At 36.4% G+C, this 20,155-nt stretch overlaps 1 protein-coding gene across 3 annotated transcripts in view; it reads right to left on the bottom strand.

Annotated features, from left to right (window-relative positions):
• The window catches only part of TRAPPC8 (trafficking protein particle complex subunit 8), a 135,566-nt gene that overhangs the window by 34,591 nt on the left and 80,820 nt on the right, over positions 1-20,155 (bottom strand). For all 3 annotated transcript variants that reach the window (XM_020992550.2, XM_020992551.2, XM_078153445.1), the window contains 2 exons: positions 11,413-11,849; positions 4,702-4,849 (listed from right to left, as the gene is read on the bottom strand). In XM_020992550.2, the coding sequence (XP_020848209.1) occupies positions 4,702-4,849; positions 11,413-11,849 (585 nt within the window). The remainder of the gene's footprint in view (positions 1-4,701; positions 4,850-11,412; positions 11,850-20,155) is intronic.

Raw genomic sequence — 20,155 nt, 5'->3', positions numbered from 1 at the left:
ACTTCAGGGCCGATGCTCTATCTACTGCGCCACCTAGCTGCCCCAAAGATGTAACTTTAAATTACATACCCTGCCAACCTGAGCCTGGTCATATAGATCAGGGGTTGGCAAACTGTAGTCTGATGCATGTTGCCTTTTTCTTTTTTGTCATGGCCAAGAGCTAAGAACAGTTTCTTACATTTTTAAATATAAAAACTTCACTAAAAATGCAAAAAAAACTGTTCTTAGCTCACTGGTCATACAAAAAGAAGCAGCAGCTGGTTTTGGCGGGCTATAGCAGGCTGACTCTTAATACGGATTATGAAAGTAGAATAAGTTATATATCTGAGATCAAGGGTGTGACCACCCCTGTGGTGGATACTGTGGAGGTCATTATTTGTCATATGAAAATATACACCCCTATATCAGCTATAACAAAAAAGATAATCAATGGTCAGAGTCAAGATGGGGAAGCAGCAGTAAGCTCAGAAATAAATAGCAGCTATGTGTTCAGACTCCAGGACTGGAACAGAGTCCCCATTCCAGTTTCCAGCCCACTCTGAAGCCTGCAAAGGGAATAACCAAGGCCAATGGTCAAAGAAAAGCCTACAATTCTAACACTGAGAAACAGTACAACTTGTAAGTTCTGAGCCTGAGCCATTCCAGAGGGAACCTTCATGCTTTACCTAGATATTCCCTTGATAAGTACGCAGTCTGGCCCTGATATTAAGTCCAAGTCCAGGAAGTAAGGTAGAAAGATGAGCAAATCAAAAAAGTTATTTTGGCAACAACATGCTGTGGGGGAAGTAGATAAAATTATACTCCCAGATGAAGCTCAGAGTCTGTCTTCAACAAGTTTCCAAAGGTTGGCAGCTTCCAATGAGCCTTCTTCTCCTCCCTTGTCTTAATACCTTTACGAAACCTCCTATTATTGTACCATGAACTACCCTGACATGTTTGTGTGACACACAGACCTTCCTCTCCTTAGAAACAGTCCCACCTCAAGACATGCTACCTCTACTTATTCTGAGACAGCCATTTTGCTGTAAATGACCCCTAGTGAACTGCAGTACCAACTGCAGCAGTGTCTCCTCACCTCGTATTGGTTCAAAACGACTTGTTGCTATAGGAGGTTTCCAGAGTCCTGGGAACATTTTCCTCCCTGTCTAGCCCACCTATCAGATTCCTTGGATTTAGAGAAACGAGTTTTACTGAGAGGATAATTCCCTTATCTATCTCTTTTTACTAATAATATCAATTTTTCTTCAACTAGTACACTATTCTTTTTTGTGTAATCATCTGTGTTTTATGAATAGCTATCTTTCTTTTCTTTGCTTCATACAATATTATTTGGAATAATGTTTAGCTTATGAATGTTGCCCCCAATATTTGTATATTAGAAACTTCTCATATTAGACCATTGTAGATGCTATCCACCAAGCTGAATAAAATGGCTACTTGCTTCACTCTTAATTCACTCTTTACTGATGTCATCTGACTCCAACCTCAAGAACCCAAATTGGTATATAATGAATTGGTAAGTAATGATCCTTAAGTGTCCTCAAAATTCCATGAAAACAAATCTAAAAGAAGTGAAAGAATCCAAAATATCTACAAGCAAAGCCTCAAAAGTAACACCTTGAGCAAAAGTTCAAATAGGATTACTAGAGGAAATAAGAAAAAAATTTAAAGTCTTTTTAAAAATGAAATTAAATGAGAGCACTAGACGAAAAAATTAGAAAAGTCAGAGTTGTGGAAGAAAGAACTAGAAAAGGAGTGAAGTTTGGTGCAAGAAGTTCTAAACTTTGCTCAAGGAACAAAACTCTGAAAATTAAAATGGACCAAATAAAAGCTAATGACATGATTTTATGAAAAAATAAGAAATATTAAAATAAACTCAAATGACTAAGAAAAAAGAAGAAAATGTAAGGGGAAATTAATATAAAATAGGAAAATGGGGAGGCAGTAAGGGAAGGGAATAAGCATTTGTTAAGCACCTACTATGTGCCAGGCAATGAGCTAAGAAATTTACAAATATTATCTCATTCGATCCCCACAATAACCCTGTGAGGTAAATGTTATTATTATCCCCATTTTGCAGTAGAGGAAACTGAGGCAGACAGAGGTAAAGTGACTTGTCTAGAGTTTCAAAGCTAATATCTGAGGCCACATTTTAACTCAGGTCTCCCTGACTCCAAGCCCAGCATCCTATGCACTACATCACCCAGCTGTCTCTTTGCAAAAATTACTACTACTACTACTACTACTACTACTACTACTACTACTACTACTACTACTACTACTACTACTACTACTACTGATGATGATAACTTACATTTATGTAGTGTTTACTATGTGCCAGGGACTGTGCTAAGCAGTTTAAATTATTATTTCATTTGATCCTTATGACAACCTTGGCAGGTAGGTTTACTATGATTATGCCCATTTTACCCCTGAGGAAACCAAGGTAAACAAAGGTTGAGTGACTTGCCTAGGGTCACAAAACTACTAAGATTTGGAGATTGAATTTGAACTTAGGTCTTCCTGAGGCCTAATGTTCTATCTACTGCACCAACTTGAAAACAGATTAAAAAGAGATAATTTAAGAATCACTGGACTACCTGAAAACCACAACCAAATAAAAAAGCCTCAATATCATAATTTTAAAAATCACAAAAGAAAAATGACCAGATCTCTTGGAATCAGAGAGCAATGTGGAAACAGAAAGAATCCACCAACAATTTGCTGAAAGAAACCCCAAAAGGAAAACTATGAAGATATTATAGCCAAAAGCCAGAGGTTCTAGGTTAAAGAAAAAATATTGCAAGCAGTCAGAAAGAAAGAATTCAAGCACTGAGGAGCCACAATCGGGATCAAAAATGATTTAGCAGCCAACACTATAAAGGAGCAGAGAGCTTGAGAAATGAAATTCCAGAAGGCAAGAGACATAGATTTACAACCAAGAATAATTTATTCAGCAAAACTGAATGTAATACTACAAGGGGGAAAAATGAGCCTTTACTGAAATAGAAGACATCCCAGAATTTCTGACAACCCTATCACCATTAGGGGTCATGGAAAGGAGTCTAAACAGAGGATCTGGGAGTGGTTCTGTTATGCTTTGGTCATCCTAAAAGAATGGAAAGGGAAGTAGGAAGGAGGAATTAACTAGGAGAAAAAAAGAATGGAAGGATGAGGAAAATTCACATAATCAGGTGTACAAGTTTATACTAACAAGGAAAAAAGGATGAGGGGAACAAATGATGCTGGAACCTCCATCTCATCTGAACTGGTGAAAGGAGAGAACACATACACACATACACACACGCGCACACACACAGACACAGACACACACACACACACACACAGAGTTGGGTACAGAAATACATTTTGCTCACAAGGAACTGGGTAGGAAACAGAAGGGGGTTATAAGAGCAAGGGTATATTAAGGAAAGGATTAGTCCTAAGCAAAGCAAACTCTAAGGCTGTGCAAAAATATTTACAGTAGTTCCTTTTATAGTGGCAAAGAACTGGAAATTAATGGGGTTTCCACCAACTGGGGAATGTTGGAACAAGTTATAGTACATGAATGTGATAGAATATTGTTGTACTGTAGGAAATGATGAAGAGCATGGTTTTGGAGAGAGGCCTAAGAAGACTTGCGTGAACTGACGAAGAGTCTTAGGAACTCTGATCAACATAATGACCAAACACAATTCCAGATGATAAAGCAGGCTACCTACCTTCTAACAGAAAAGTGATAGACTCACTACAAACCAAGATATATTTTGTTTGGACATGGCCAAGGTGGGAATTTGTTTTGCCTGACTGTACATGTTTTCAACAGGGATTTTGTTTTTCTTTCCTTCTCACCTGATGAGGACTGGGAGTAAGGAAGGAGAGGAAGAGAAGGCTAACTTTTGTTGATTAAAAAAATAAAGATACTTCATGTTTTGGAATCTTTAAAAAAAAATCAGTGCATCAATTCTCAAAATATCCTACAAAGTGGTGTGTTCAAATGCTACAGCCAGTTACATTACAATGAATGATTAAACTAAGAATAAATCCTTTAAAAACCCTATCTGTGTCTTCTTAATGTGATCATAATTTGCCTAGAGAGAATTTCCTCTATATTAAGGGGCTAACGTACCAAGAAATCCTCAAGTACTCTAAACAGGAAAAGTGAAACTATTACAAATCTATTAAGATTACGTCCTCAGAACTCATGGAGGTCTGCTGAAAGGAATAACATTGCAACACTGAGAGTTACTGAAAACCCATGAGAATTCTACAAATTTAACTTTATCAACTTGCCCTTAATGACCAAATTATAACATTCTTTATCTGATGTTTCCTTTTTCAAGATTTACTGATGTTTCTTTTTGTTTAGATTAACAGTTTATATGACACATGAATTTGCCATATGTACCCAAAAAATAAGAAGGAATGCTCAGGGTCAAATTTATGTAGCTAAATGAGGTATTAACACTTAATTAACGTTAAGAAGCTAAGAGAGCTTTGAGGTCCAGACCTGGGTATAGTGATTCCTGTATCCTACATTCCACTGGATAGTTAATATAATGAGTTATTATATAATTATTTCTACAATTATACCAATAGATTACAAAGTCTACAAAGGAAAAAAATCTACTCAACTGAAACTTGAGTTAAGTGTGTAGTTAAAACAAAAAACTAATTTTACAAGAGAAAACTAAAACTTACAGTATTGATATTTTCCACATCCACAAAGACAAGCATATTGCCTCCTCTGCCTTCTTCACCTTCAAGAGTATTACTTCTGCAGACTGTAGCTCGAACATTCAAAGATCGGCTAGTACAAATAACTGCTGTATGTCTTAATACCCTGTGACTGAAGAAAAATAAATGTAAACTCTAAAGTATGGGAACACATGAACTGATGCAAAGTGAAATAAGCAGAAGCAAGAAAAAAAAATATGCAATGACTGCAACAATGTAAATGGAAAAAATAAAAAACTGAAATTGAATGCTATATAATTATAATGAACAAGCTTGGGCCCAGAATTTAGAGAAGTCACTTCCCTCCACTAGTAAATTATAGATGTGAAACATTACATATACTGTGACATGTGGTTAATGTGCTGAGTTTTTTCCTTGTTCTTTTATTCTTTGTTACAAAGGATTGCTTTCTAGGCATGGAAGAAGGAGGGATATCTTTGGAAATTAATCATATATAAAAATAAAAGATTAATAAATATCAAAAATGAAAATTATGAAGTTGCAATAGTGGTTATTACTTGGTACCACATATTTGACAATAATCAGAATATCACAAAGAAAAATATTTCTAATACTTCAGCTTAACACTCGAAAATTAAGTCTTTATTCAATTATTTCATATTTAATTAGACTAGTGAGGTTTGCCATCCCATGGAAACAAACAAAAAAACCTTTCCACTGGTTTAATACAATTTTGATTGATCCTTTGAAAGGCCTAATATTGCTCCAGTCACTGTAAGCTATTGATCTCAAAGTATTTCACATGAGCAGGAAAATCAAAACCAGCAGCCTTTCAGGTTAATAGCCAACATGCACTACCACAGTTCAGGCCCCCATCAGCTCTTGACTAGATTATTGTTACAGTCTCCTAACTGATGTCTCTGCCTCAAGACTTACCCCAACTCCAGTCCATCCTAAACCCTGCTGAGAAAGTGATTTTTCTTATGCACATAACAATCACTTCCTTAATCAATCAGCATCAGTGGTTCCCTAGTGTGTCTAGGTTCAAATATGAACTATAAAATCAAGTATGATGAAACTTTTCTGTCTAGCTTTTAAAGCTTTACAGATTGGTCTTAATCTTTCAGCCACATTGGACAGGGACAGGATTTAACTGAAAAAATCAAATTTCACCCTCCTAAACCCTCAGCAACCTCATTCATTCCCAAAGTTTCAGCTATTATCACCACCAAGAATGACTCCCAAATGTCATTACCACCACCACCCTGTCCCAGTTCTGAATTTACTACTACCTACTAAAAATGCTCATAAGGATTTACCAATACTTTTAAATGGAAATGTCACACTGTACTTATCTTCCTTTTTTCTCCCTTTTTAAAAGAGGACCTTCTCCTGATTTTTCTATTTTTGTTAGTGTTACCCACCCCTACCCCCTATCTCAGTCATTCTGGCTTAAAACTTCAGCGTTTTACTGGCTGTTCCTTTTCCGTATCACCCACATCTAGTTACAAGTTCTATGGCTTGTTCCTTCAGAGTCTCTCAACTCGGTTCCTTTGTTTTTTTCCTCCACAGCCAATATACACTATTAACCACCTACCATGAGCCAGGCACCACTGGGGGGATACAAAGAAAGGTCAAAGAAAGTCACCACTCTCAAGGAGGCTACAATCTAATGGAGGAGACAACATGCAAACAACTACGTACAAACAAGATGTATATTGAATAAACTGAAGATAATAAATAGAGGAAGGCACTAGATTACAGGGAAGCAGAAAAAGCTTCATGCAGAAGGTGGGATTTTTAGCAGCAAACTGAAGCAAGCCAGGAAATAGAGATGAGGAAGGAGCCCTGGAGAACAGTGAATATGCCCCAAATTGGCAGATGAACTCAAGGAAGAGCAAGGTCAGTGTTACTGTATCACAGAGTGATAGGGAGTAGGGAGTGGGATGGGAGGGTAGAGTGGGAGGTAATATAAGGTATAGGAAGACGTGTGTGTGTGTGTGTGTGTGTGTGTGTGTGTGTGTGTGTTTATAGTCTTGAATGCCAAAAGTTCAGACCCTTATTAATAGAAGCAGCTAGGTGGCACTGCAGTCAGAAAGAAATACATTTGAATCCTGCCTCAGATACTCTTTGACCCTATCACATCGCTTAACTATTTCCTCATCTATAAACTGAGGAAACTGTTTCCTCATGTATGAAACACAAATAATAGCACCTTCCTCAGAAAGTGATACACACATACACACACAGATATATAAAGTATTTTGCACACCTTAAAATACAAGTGCCAGCTATTATTACCTTGCACCTAGAATATTATAATGATGCTCTAACATTCTAACTAGTCTCCTAGTCACCTGTTTTTCTTCTGATCAATTCTGATTGCAGTACCTCAAGATTCATTTTCCTACAGCACTGCTTTGATCATATCACTTCCCTACTTAAAAAAACAAATATCTAAAGGCTACCAAATGCTTAATGAATAAAACCCAAATTAGTCCGGCTTGAAGGTTGTCTGTTATCTTGACTTCACCTCCCTGCCAGGCCACAGGTCTCATTCCATTCCTCTCTCCTTAAGCACTACAGTACAACCATCAGTCTCTCGAGTATGCCATGGGCTTTCCCTGATTTTTCTTCTCTAAGCTTTAGCACATGCAGGTGTCTTTACCTGCAATGCGCTGTCCTTGTATCCCTCCCTATATATTGAAAGTCTACTTGATTAACTGGTCAGTTAGTTTTGCTTAACTTCTTTTTCTTAAGGGAAAGTTCACTGAAGAGGGTATGGGTTTAATGTATATATTTTTAAATTTTAGTTTAAAGGTTCAGTTTAAGGTATATTTCCAATCTAGAAATGACTATGACAGTAAAACAAAAGACATCAATGAAACTTTAAAAAGAGAGAGACAGAGAAACTCTACTCAGTCTTAAGAGTCCAGATTAAATATCACCTCCAGGAAGCCTTCCCTAATCATACCATCCTCTCTCTTTTTTCTATAGTTCTCTTTTTCTATTTGTATGGTGCTTATATACAAATAACTAACATAAGGCAATATGTGATTTATTATTTTCCTTATAAAATTATGAGCTCCTTGAGGATAGGAAACAAGCCTTAGTTATTCTTGCATCTGCTACAGCAACCAGCACAATGCTTTGTAATATGGAGGTCATGTAATCAATACTGGTTGAAATAAATACAGTCAGAGAGGATAAAGAGTTCTGGATTTAGAGTCAGACACACGTGAGATCAATTCCTTACTCTGCCCTTTTCTATTTGTGTGAACTTTCACAAGTCATGTCCCCTTTCTGGGCCTTACATGATCCCTAAGTTCCCTTCCATCTCTAAATCTAGGGTCCTATTATCCAGTCACATAAAAAATAAAATAAAATAAAAACAGCATGTAGCAAACGCCAAATGAGTGGTGAAAATAATGATACCAGAAGACTTCTCAGACCAAGTGTTCAACCTATTCCAAAAAGCTCCTCCTGGTGTGAGCAACGCTCTGCAGTCAGAAGCCAACTTTGAATCCCACCTCCACTATTACCTGTATAACTTTGGGAAAATCACTTTGAATTCCTGTCTCATTTTCCTCATCTGAAAAATAAGAGAGTTGAACTTGGTGGCCTCTGAGGTCTCCACGGGTTCTAGAAGTATGATCCTACATCTGATGATTTCCTTTCACAACTGGATTTTAACTCAGTGGTTGATGGTTCCTTCCTATACATTTAAAACTTCCCTATTGTAATCCTTTAGCTTAGACAACTAACCTGTACACAATTAGCATCCACATATACCTGTTCAGATATATTGTTCTAATATCATCTATATCTCCCCACACCCCCATATTAATCCTTATTCTAAAATGGCTACCACATCAAACTTTAGACTTCTAAGCATGGCTTTTGAGACCTACACACCAATTGTCACTCTTCTAAACTCTCTAGATACAAAAAAATTATATACCTTTTGCTAGGAGGAAGCCAATTTTTTTAAAATAATTCCCCACATGCAGTCCTCTCCTTTTGAAATTCTTGACCTGTATTTTCTCCTTCATGTAAAACTACTATCTTCTTTATCCATTACAATTAATTGCTTCCCAAAAGAATTTTCTATAATTCCTTCAAGACTCCGATCAAGTACAACCTGCCACATAAAACATTCCTGATCTCAACTCTCTACCACTCTCCCTCCCCTAATTATATCTTGTATTTTGTTAGTATTCACTCTGTTTATATTTACATATATACATGCTATCTCCCTTAAAAGAATGTAACTTCCTTGAGCGTAAAAACTATTCTCTGAATCTCCAGAACCTAGTACAGTGTCTGGCATAAAAATGTTTGAAGAAATGAATTTAATATATATGAATACATGCTATGTATGATTTAATAATCATTCATATCTTAGTCAGAAAATGTGATTTGTTCCTAAATCATCCTGAAAACAGGTAACTAAATATTCCAGAGGTCCAGAGAATTGCCCACCTAGGTCTGAGTAAATCTGCTGACAATAAACAGTTATTTTTACTTCTAAATAAGGGTAAGGCAACAATCAGCAATTAAGATCACTTCAAGTGTTTTGTTTCTTTGAAGAAGGATGAAGAAATTATAGAAGGAATATTTCTCAGTATAAATTGACAGGTTAACTACAGTTCTGAATAGTTAACCTTAAATATAAATTCTTTTTTTTTTAAATAAATTCTTTATAAGAAATGATGAACAGGCTGACTTCAGAAAAACCTGGAAAGACTTGTATGGTCTGATTCTGAGTGAAGTGAGCAGAACCAGGAGAATGTTGTATACAATAACAGCCACATTGTCCGATGACTAATAGTGATAAACTTAACCCTTCTCAGCAATAGAAGGATCTAAGACATCTCCACAGGCCTTGTGATGGAAAATGCTATCCACAAAGAAGAAAAAACTATGGAGTTTGAATGCAGATCGAAGCATACTATTTGCTATTTTTTTTCTTCTCTTGTGTTTTGTTTCCTCTTTCTGGTGGTTCCTCCTATCGGTTCTAATTCTTATTTACAACATCACTAATGTGAAAATACGTTTAATAGGAATGTATATGTATAGCTTATATCAGATTTCATGTCATCTTGGAGAAGGAGGTGGGGAGGGAGGGAGAGAAAAATTTAAAACTCAAAAGCTTATGGAAGTGATTGTTTACAATTCAAAATAAATTAATTTTAAAAAATTCTTTATGAATGAAATCTTGGTTGCTAATTAAAGTTTCTATTCCCTTTGGTCACCAAACCCTGAAAAAACCCTAAGTAACACAGGCTCACTGAGATGGTAGAGCAGAGAAGAATGACCTCAGACTCTAAACAGTTTTGTGACCTCTGAGCAAGTTACTTGTCAATTTCCTCCTTGGAAAATGGGGGACACCAACAGGACTGATTTCACACAGTTATCTGAAGAACTGAGATTTATGTAAAAGTGCTTTGCAAACTTTGGAGGAATATATGTTTATATTTTAATTTTTAATTCTGCTTATTTCTAACTAATTAAAAAAGTCATATACTACTAATGGCTCTTAAACAGAAGTTTTGGTATTTCAAAAGTAGACTGACTTATGTTTTCTTGTTAACATTTAAACTCATTCACTTCCAAAAGGAGAACTGAGTCAATTTTTTCAAATGGTGACACTCTTGACCAAAAAAATTTTTTACTAGTAAAATGTAAAAATTACTATCATTTCAGGAATTGATTGTTCAAATAAGTTATGTCTTTTAGGTCTATTCTAAAAGTCCACTTATATGTCAGATGTTTATTTCTACTGAAAAATTAGTTCTATGAGTCATGTGGTTATATTTTGAAATAACCCAAGAAAGTCAATTTTTAATTCAGCTTTGTGAATTATCCTGATATTTGGACCATCATTTCTGCCCCAAATCTGTTATAATTTCATTCATGCTACACACTGCCTACCCTAATTTGCTAAGGTGTTTATGATGAGCACTGGTAAAAAGTGGCCACTGAATAAGTGTCTTGTTTGACATTTAATTGGCAGTGTTGACTAAAACAAACCAGTTTTTTTTTTATGGTCTGAAACTGCCCTACAAACTATTTCAAAAGCTCTATTAAAGTAAACATAGAAAAGAAAGTCATTTCCAACTATTTTCCTGAAACAACCATTACATAAATAGGATTCTGCTATGCCATATGTTGAATTATGACCAAGATAAGCAATCCTCCACGTGAGCTAATTAATTAGTTTCATTCTGTCCCATGACATAAATTAAACTGCAATACAAGCCAGCAGTTTTGGAAATGTATATACTGGTTACAAAGGGTCCTGTGTGAAATAGAGTGAATGGACAGGCATATAATTAAATCCACTAAAGGAAGAAAATAATGTCAAAGCACACACCCTCCTGATGATGGGTTAGATAGCTTCTTCAAGTATGAACGATATCCAGTTACACCGGGTTGACACAGTGGTCACCTGGAAATTTATGGAACCTTTGGCCATATCAGAATCATTGCATTTTGGAGCTGGAAGTGGTCTTAGAGATTAGAGTCCACCTCTGTCAAATCTTGCAGCCAGTTCAGAGATATTAGGAACAACCTGAGGCATAAACATTATGTACAGTAAAGAAGAGGGGTGATTGTTTTCCTTTTGAAAATGGTAGTATATTAATAATGTGCATATTTTAAAAAACACATTAAAAATGGAAGTTTATCTTAGAAAAATTTAAAAATACTCACCAGATGTTAGACTGCTTTTTAATACTTTCATAATAAAACAAAAAGTTTATTTCATGAACGCCTTCTTCATCTGGTCCACGTAACCACATAGGCAGCTGGACTGAATCCCCAGGGAGAAGAACAGAGTCAGGAAGGGGCACATGAATAACTTCTGGCTGACTTCCTAAGCCAAAGTCTACCGAGGAAGCTGATGATGTGAGGGCAGTAGCCCCAGAGGTAGAATCTGCCACAACAGTCTTGTAAGCACTACAATTCTCAGAAGCCGAGGGGCTCAGAGGTGTTAGAGCCGCAGTATTACCACCAAAAGTAAAAAACTCTGGACGTTTAGAAACAACCTTCAATCCAGTAAGAGGACACTTGCTGACGTTGACAAATTCAACATATGCTTTTCGGATTTCCCCACAAAGAAGTCCTGTAGGAAAATTTATAAAGAACACCTGCATTGGGGGAGGAAAAAATTATTATTTTGGCTATCTTGAACTTCTTTCTACAGCTGAGTCTCTACTTTTTTTAAGTATACAATAAAAAAAAATATAAACTTAAAAACAAAATAAGAAAAGAAAAAAAGCATCGCCATGTGCATGGCAGAACATAAGAGAGGATTCAAAATATACAGCAATAAATTTCCACTTCAAGAAAGCCTATAAATACTACACATTGTGTTGAGAGCTGTCCATCTCTCCTTTGCTTCCTTGTAAATTTTCTTTTATTCTTTGCTGTGTACTTTTTACTTTGTTCTTTTTCTCCCCTTTCTCTCCCCTCCCAACCCCAAAGGCTACAATTAAACACACACACACACACACACACACACACACACACACACACACACAGAAGTATCTATAATCATACTCATATATAGACACATGCATTCATATGCATCTACATAAGACTGTACTATACTTGTCTGTCTTCTGTTTCTCTGAGGATGGACGACATCTTCTTTCATAAATCCAAGTCTTTCCACATTTTTCTAAGTCCATCAATTCACCATTTCCTACACCATAACAATATTCCACCCTTATATTGTCTAGTTATTTAAATAGTCTAAAACAATATTGATTACTATGGCTGACATATAGAATAGTTTTCCTGTTTTTCGTTTGAGTCTACTTTTTTTTTGAGTCTGTACTCTTTAACAAAAATAGGTTTAGCAAGACATTTTTATAAGCAGTTCATTAATCATAATCAAAACAAGGAAACTGTCTTTGCAGGCAAATTAATTATAAAGTTATATCTACAATTCAGTGGCATATTTAGGGATACTTTGTTTAGGATAAGTCTCAAGAAAATGATAATTCTGACTACCCTAACAACAGGTACAGTCTGACAGGCTGGCAAGAAAGGGATAATAAGAGGGAATTCTATAGCAGTGGTGCCTAACCCAAATAGAAACAACAACCACTAAACCATATATAAGGATCCCTGTGGGTCACATATTATCTTAGAAAACCACGTATTTAACATCATCTTTGTTTTACTGTATTTTTATTTCTTAAATATTTCCCACATGCATTTTAATCCAGTTCAGGCCTCCCTCCAGAGTGTGGTAGGCAGTATGCAGCCTATGGGCCATGTGTCTTTTTGGAACTTTATAAATTATAATCAATACCTTGACCTCTAGTCAGTGCAAGAATAGTTATTCCACTGTATGTAAAAACTAGTGATGTATTTACTCAACAAATTCCAATTTCTCATCCTATATCACACCTCAACTGAAAAGAAAAAAATACTTCAAATATTTATTATTTGCACATTGGTAATATGGAGATGGTGGGCAAGATAATGTTTCCTTTATTTTATCACAAGGGAGAAGGGAAAAGTATGTTTTTATATGAATATGTTTGTGTGTACGAATATGTATACACGTATGTAAAAACTCAGAATATCATAATGACCTACTAATAAGGGACTTTCAGAAGGTACTCAACTGTTATAGCAAGGAAAGGCAGAGAACCAAAGAGGAAAACTAGCAGAGGAACAAAGTTAAAAGGAAAAGTAGTTTTGGTAAAACTCTCTGTAGACACTTCTATTCTTGAATGATTTCTGAAACCTCCAGTGGAATTACTCCTGAAAGTTTTAAAATGCCTTTATGTTTGAGACTGCATTTTTTAAAAATTAAGAATGATCAGCATTATTACAGAACACAGTTATGCAATAATTTAGTGTAATAGCCATTCTGGACATTTATAAAGCTAGAGTTCCAATGTCCCCCCCTAGTGATCCCTCCATTAATCTCATCAAAAAATCAGTAATAAATAAAGTAATTAGGCTCCTTCCAAGAAAGTAGATCCTCCTCATGAGTCTCCAAATGAGGTAAACCTGTCAATCAATCAACATATTTATTAAGATCTCTAATTCAGTAGTCTGGGTGTTCTTAATAACTGCACCAACTAAAATGGAGGTGGCTCAAAAGTAAATCAGAAATAAAGACACTTTGGCAAGCATTAAGGAAATGGATTGTTAGACAAAAGAGGGAAGGATAAGATGACAGGGGTGGTGTGAATAGGTCATCAAATCACAGAATTTGAGGAGTGGTAAGAGACTTCAGTGGCCCACCTACTTCGAGGTGGGGGGGGGAGGTGTGGGGGGAGGGTGTGGTGTGTGTAGGGAGATAAGCATTTATTAAGTGTCTACTACTTCTAGGCATTGTGCTAAGCACTTTTCAAATGTTCTCACTTGATCTTCACAATGACTCCATGAGGTAGGTGCTACTCTTGTTCTGAAGGGTGCTATCCCTTTTACAATTAAGCAAAGTAAGACAGAGGTTAAGTGACTTGTCCAGGGTCACACAGCTATTAAAAGTCTGAGGCTGGATATGAACCTAGATCTTTTGGACTCCAGGCCCAGTATTCTATCCATTGTTTATCTGGCTGCCTCTACTCCAATACAACCAGCAAATAGTCATCCAACCTCTACCTGAATATCTCCAAAGTGGGGAATCTACTATTTCTCAAGGCATGGACAGCTCTAATTGTTAGGAAATTTTTCTTGTTATCATGCCTAAATTGGCATCTTCACAACTTCTACCCCTTGCTTCTAGTTCAGCCCTCAGTAGCCAAGCAGAACAAATCAAATCCCACCTCCACACGATAGGCCTCCACATACTTGAACAGAGGGAAGAATAAACATTTCTATAATACCTATTAGATGTGAGGTTCTATACTAAGCACTTTTTACAAATATCTCATTTGATCCTCACAATAACCCTGTGAGGTAGGTACTATTATCATTATTCCCATTTTACAACTAAGGAAACTAAAGATAAGAGAAATCAAGTGACTTACCCAGCGTCACACAGTAAGTGTCTGAGGATGAATATGAACTCAGGTTTCCTGACTCCAGGCCCAGTACTTATCCACTGTGCCACCAGCTAGCTGCCTTATAGCCATAGCTTTCATATCCTCCAGTCTTCTCCTTCCTGTCCCTTACATCTTCTCTTCTCCAGGCTAACCACGTCCAATTCCTTCAACTGGTCCTCATGTGACATGGACTCAAGGTCCTTCAGCATGACTACCCTCCTCTGGATATTTTCCACTTTTATCATAAACCTTCTGACACCCAAAACTGAAAACAATACTCTAGATAAGTATTTCCTATTCCTGGAAGTTATGCCTCCTTTTTTTGGGGGGGGGCAATTGGGGTTAAGTGACTTGCCCAGGATCACACAGCCAGTAAGTGTCAAGTGTCTGGCCTGGGGCTGGATTTGAACTCAGGTCCTCCTGACTTCAGGGCTGGTGCTCTATCCACTGCACCATCTAGCTGCCCCTGTTATCCCTCCTAATATAGCCAAAGAGTATAATTTTTTTGGGTGGCAACACTATACTGCCAATATGTAAGCTCCCAAGTCACCTGAGTCCCCAGCATATTTTTCCTAACTGCTGTCTAACAATATATCCCACATAAAGGACTGTGAAGATGAATTTTTTGGTACCCAAGTGTAAGACTTTAAATTTATACCTACTGAATTTCAACTTATTACATTCAGCCCAATGTTCTACCCCAGGGGTGGGGAACCTGCAACCTTGAGACCACATGTGACCTTCTAGGTCCTTGGGATTCAGCCTTTTGACTGAATCCAAGTTTTATAGAACAAATCCTTTTATTAAGGGGATTTGTTCTGTGAAGTTTGGATTCAAAGGGCCGCACTTGAGGACCTAAAGGGCCCCACGTGGACATGAAACCACAGGTTCCCCACCCCTGCTTGACCCTGTCAAGATACTTTTGGATACTGACTGTCATACAGCATGCTATCTATCTGTCAGTCTTAGTTTTATATCTGTCCCCTGAAAAATTGGTGAGCATTCCACTTATACCTTTATCCAGGCAGCCTAATGTTCAAGAAACCAAAAGAACCCAACTACTGGAATAAAGACTCATCATTTGATAAATACTTCTAGGAAAACCAGACAGCAGTATGACAGAAATTAGGCTTAAACCAACACTTTACAGCTTATTCCAAAATAAACTCCAAATGGATAAATGACCTAGATATAAAAAGTTACATCATAAATAAATTAGAGGAACATGGAAGAAATTACCTTTCCAATCTATGAACAGGGGAAGAGTTCATGACCAAAAAAATAATACAAAGGATCTCAGAAGTCTAAAAAGCCAATTTAATTGGTATAAGACTGATTAAATAAAATTTAAAAGTTTTTTGCACAAATAAATTCAATATAGCTAAGATTAAAAGAAAATATTTAACTGGGAAAAATGTTTACAGCAAGTTTCTCTGATACAGCAAGTCTCATTCCCAAGATATATAAGGAACTGATTTAAATGTATAAGAGCCATTTCCCACTTGATAAATGGTCAAAAGATTTGAACAGGCAGCTCTCAAACAAAGAAACTCAAACTACAGCTATATAAAAATGCTCCAAATCACTAACAGAGAAATGCAAATTAAACTAATTCTGATGTTCCACCTCACACCCATCAAACTGGCAAAGCTGACCAAAAACCCCTCAAATATTGGAAGAGCTAAGGGAAAATAGGCACATTGGTGCACTATTGATGTGGCCACAATAAGTCTAAACATTCTGGAAAGCAATTTGGAAGCATGACCAGAAAATTACTAGACAGAATAAGCCCTTTAATCCAGGAAAACCAGTGCTAGGCTTATATTCCAAAGAGATTAAATAAAGAAGAAAATGTCCTATACGTACAAAAATATTTATAGCAGCTCTTTTTGCAGTGGCAAAAAAAAAAAGGAAACTAATAGAGTATACACTAATTGGAGAATGGCTGAACAAATTGTGGTATGTGAGTATAATGAAATTATTATTATGCTGTAAGAAACAGAGAAAAGGATGGTTTCAAAGAGACCCGGAATGACTTTTATGAACTGATACAGTGTGAAGTGAGCAGAACCAGAAGAAAAATTTACACTGGAGAACATCAATATTGTAAAAATGAATGGTTCTGAAAGATTTAAGAATTTTGATCAATGCAATGATCAACCACAACTGCAGAGAACTGAAAAGAATGCTGCCTACCTCATGAAGGAGAGTTGATGGAATAATATGCAGAATAAAAAACGCATTTTTGGACATGGCCAAAGTGAGAATTTATTTAGTCACAACCTGCTTATGATCCAAGGAGTCTGTATTTCTTCTTTATTTCAATATTTCTTTTCAGTGAATAGGGAGAGGTAAGAGGGAGGGAAAATGCTTGATAATTGGTGGAAAAGAGAAAGAGAAGGCCAGAAAGAATCACAGATAAGTGAGACTTAAAAGTTACATACTGAATTTATTTACATATTTAAAAGAAAAGCAAACTGTACACAATAGAGATCTGCAATTTTATATACAAGCATCTTTTTGTTATACCAGGTATATGGAAATGCCCATTTTATTTGGTGTTTGTTAAATGCAGAATACAAAACAGATAAAATGCTTTTAAAAGTTGAATATCACAGTGCCACAGACAGATGGCCTCTTCTACTGGAGAACTGCCAGGTTAGCACTGAACCATTAGCTATTTTTTGAGCCCATCTAACCAGTTCTTACATGAATTAACTGTATTCTTGTCTAATCTATACCTCCAAAAGAGTAGTATGGCCTATTTTATTAAAAAGCTTTGCTAAAATCTAGGTAAACTACACCACAGCATTTCCCTCATCTTCTATTTTAGTAATCTTGTCAAAAAAGGGAATGAGGTTAGCCTGCCAATCTGCATTCTGGATAAAGTCAAACTGGTTTTTTGTAATCACCACTTTCTTTTCTCAAAGTTTGCCAACCATCTCTTTCATGATCAGTTCTACAATATGCCCAGACAGTGAAGTCAAGGTCACTGGCCTAGAGCAAGAAGTATTATCTTCCCCTTTTTGAAAATCAGGACAATATTTGCCCTTCTCCAATCTTGTGGTGCCTCTCTCATTTTCCATGATCTTTCAAATATCACTGCAAGTCGCCCAACGATCACAGCTTTCAGATCTTGCAGTACCAAATGATGTAATTCATCTGAGCCAAATGACTTAAATTCATCATGGGCAGCTAGGTGCTCACTTCTATTCCCTTACTCACATTTGTCATCAACTCCCTATTTATTTCTTTTGTGTCTCTGGTACAAGATTTGTTCTACATGGCAGAAAAAAACATGCAAAGTAACAAGTGAGCAGCTCAGCATTCTCTTTGTTATCAGTTATCAACCTTAAGCAAATTATAGAAATGTTGCTCTTTAAAGACTAACAGCTGTGTCATATTTATTCTTAACTAATTCATTCTGAAATATTCTAGGCCTTCCAATAACATGGTCGTGACACCTTGAATTACAGATAGAAAAGGTCTTCTGCATAACTACTTCTTTGATTTGTCTTAAACGAACCTCCTTTCTTCTTCCCTCTTTCACCCCCTCCCTCCTGACCTTCTTTAGTTCTCCCTTTCATCCTTCTTCCCTCTTTCCTTCCAACAGGATGTTTGCCTACCTTGCCCATACTGGAAAGGCAGGGGCCACTCACAGCCCCATTGCTTTGACCTTTTCTATTTCTGACCTGGGCTGGCTCCCTCCTTAGGCAACCTGGTGGCCCCATATTCCGGGGATGGGGGGGGGGCATTTCTTTCCTGAAGTAGCCCAATACAGCTAGAAACTCCCAAGCTCAACAGATCTCTCAGCCTCCCTGGGAGCTGGGATTACAGGCATGTGCCCCCAAGCCCAGCTTCCTTTTTGTTTTTAAGAACCAAATCTCATGTATTTTAAGATATGGTGAATGAGACCTTTTTACCCTATCCCACTGATTTTTTTATGGATGTAGTCCAGTCTGGTGATTTCACTGGTGTTAAGAACTTCCTATGTGGATATTCTTACCACAGATATAAATGTCTGTACCTTAGAGTCTTCTATAAAGTTGAGTCACCAAGAGGTTACGTAACTTGCCTAGATACTCAGGTCTTTCTGATGCTGTGCCAGCATTCTCTTCCCTATGCTTCACTGCTCCTCATCATGTTTATAAATTTTATCTGTATTCCATCTGAAATGTAATCTTTACAACCTGAAGAATACTGACTTAGAGACTGCTAATATAGGATCCTCAGCTTGACTATTTTTGTGAACTTTCTCTGGACTTTCATAGCTTTATGACCTTTATAGATGTAAAGTAACTAGAAGCCCATAACAATAGTTCAGATATAGATGCAATGTATTTTTTCTATATGAATTTTATTACCCCTGTTTAATGGTACTCAGAATTTTGGTCTTCCTGGCCCATATGGTCATTGAATCAGTGTCTTTTAGAGTCCATAAAATTTCTCATAGCTTTTATCAAGGTCCTGAAACGAAGCCCTTTTCAGAGAGATTCTACTGTTAAATAATTACACTTCCATACTATTTTCTTTGAGCATATTTCCTTAACCTTGAACTATAGTTCATCTGCCTTTTTTTTTTGGTTTACTCACAAAACTTTATTAGATTGTCTTACAGTTTGTTCTCAGAAGCTTGGTATTTCACTACCATAATTTAACGATAACAAATTTAGAGAATTCCCTGTGTAATCACTGTCCAGAATCATTTAACACAATGACAAATGAGGTCAATCTGGATACTAATCTCTGGAGGAACCAATTTCATCCAGAAATGTGTCATTATATCTTTCATTGTTTTCAAAATAGGGACAGGAATGGGGCACTGCAAACTCCTCTCCCCGTTTCTCACAGATATTGAGTTTCAGTTTTAATAATTTTTCCTCTATTTTCAATATTATCTGGATGACTAAAATTTAAGATTTAATTTAAAATTAAGATGTGGGAGATTTTTAAAAAATCTATCCTCTTAATGGATATGTAACTTAAAATTAACCACACAAAAGAATGTTTTCCTATACACTGTGTCTTGAGCTCTCTTTCAACATTTGCAAATTTTTCAAAGTTTCTAAATGTCTCTGATAGGGAAGCTATATAGAGTACACTTAGAATTTAAAGTATCCAAATTAAAATGGAGATGAAAAGATCAACATTACATTCATCTAACAAATAAAGTAAGTAAGGGGGGGGACTGGGAGGTATTAGCAGAAAATATTTGCTTCTAATACAAAAATTACTTTCTTTCATTTTTACCAGTATTTCCATACTTTAAATGGCTTTGTAGTTAAAGATTTTTGATTCTTTTTATGTTATAACTGAAAAGAATAGATGTTTCCTCAATTACAAGTTATATAGAAAAAAATGGAGGGGAAAAAAATATATCCTTTGCTTATACTCAGTGCAGCATTCCAGAAAGAGCATGAGCCCAGGAGTCCTAGTTTCAAGTT

Source organism: Phascolarctos cinereus, unplaced genomic scaffold (genome assembly GCF_003287225.1).
Source record: "Phascolarctos cinereus isolate Bilbo 61053 unplaced genomic scaffold, phaCin_HiC Scaffold_4;HRSCAF=312, whole genome shotgun sequence".
NCBI lineage: Eukaryota > Metazoa > Chordata > Mammalia > Diprotodontia > Phascolarctidae > Phascolarctos > Phascolarctos cinereus.
The sequence above is the reverse complement of the archived record's forward strand: the minus strand, read 5'-3'. Positions and strand labels throughout refer to the sequence as shown.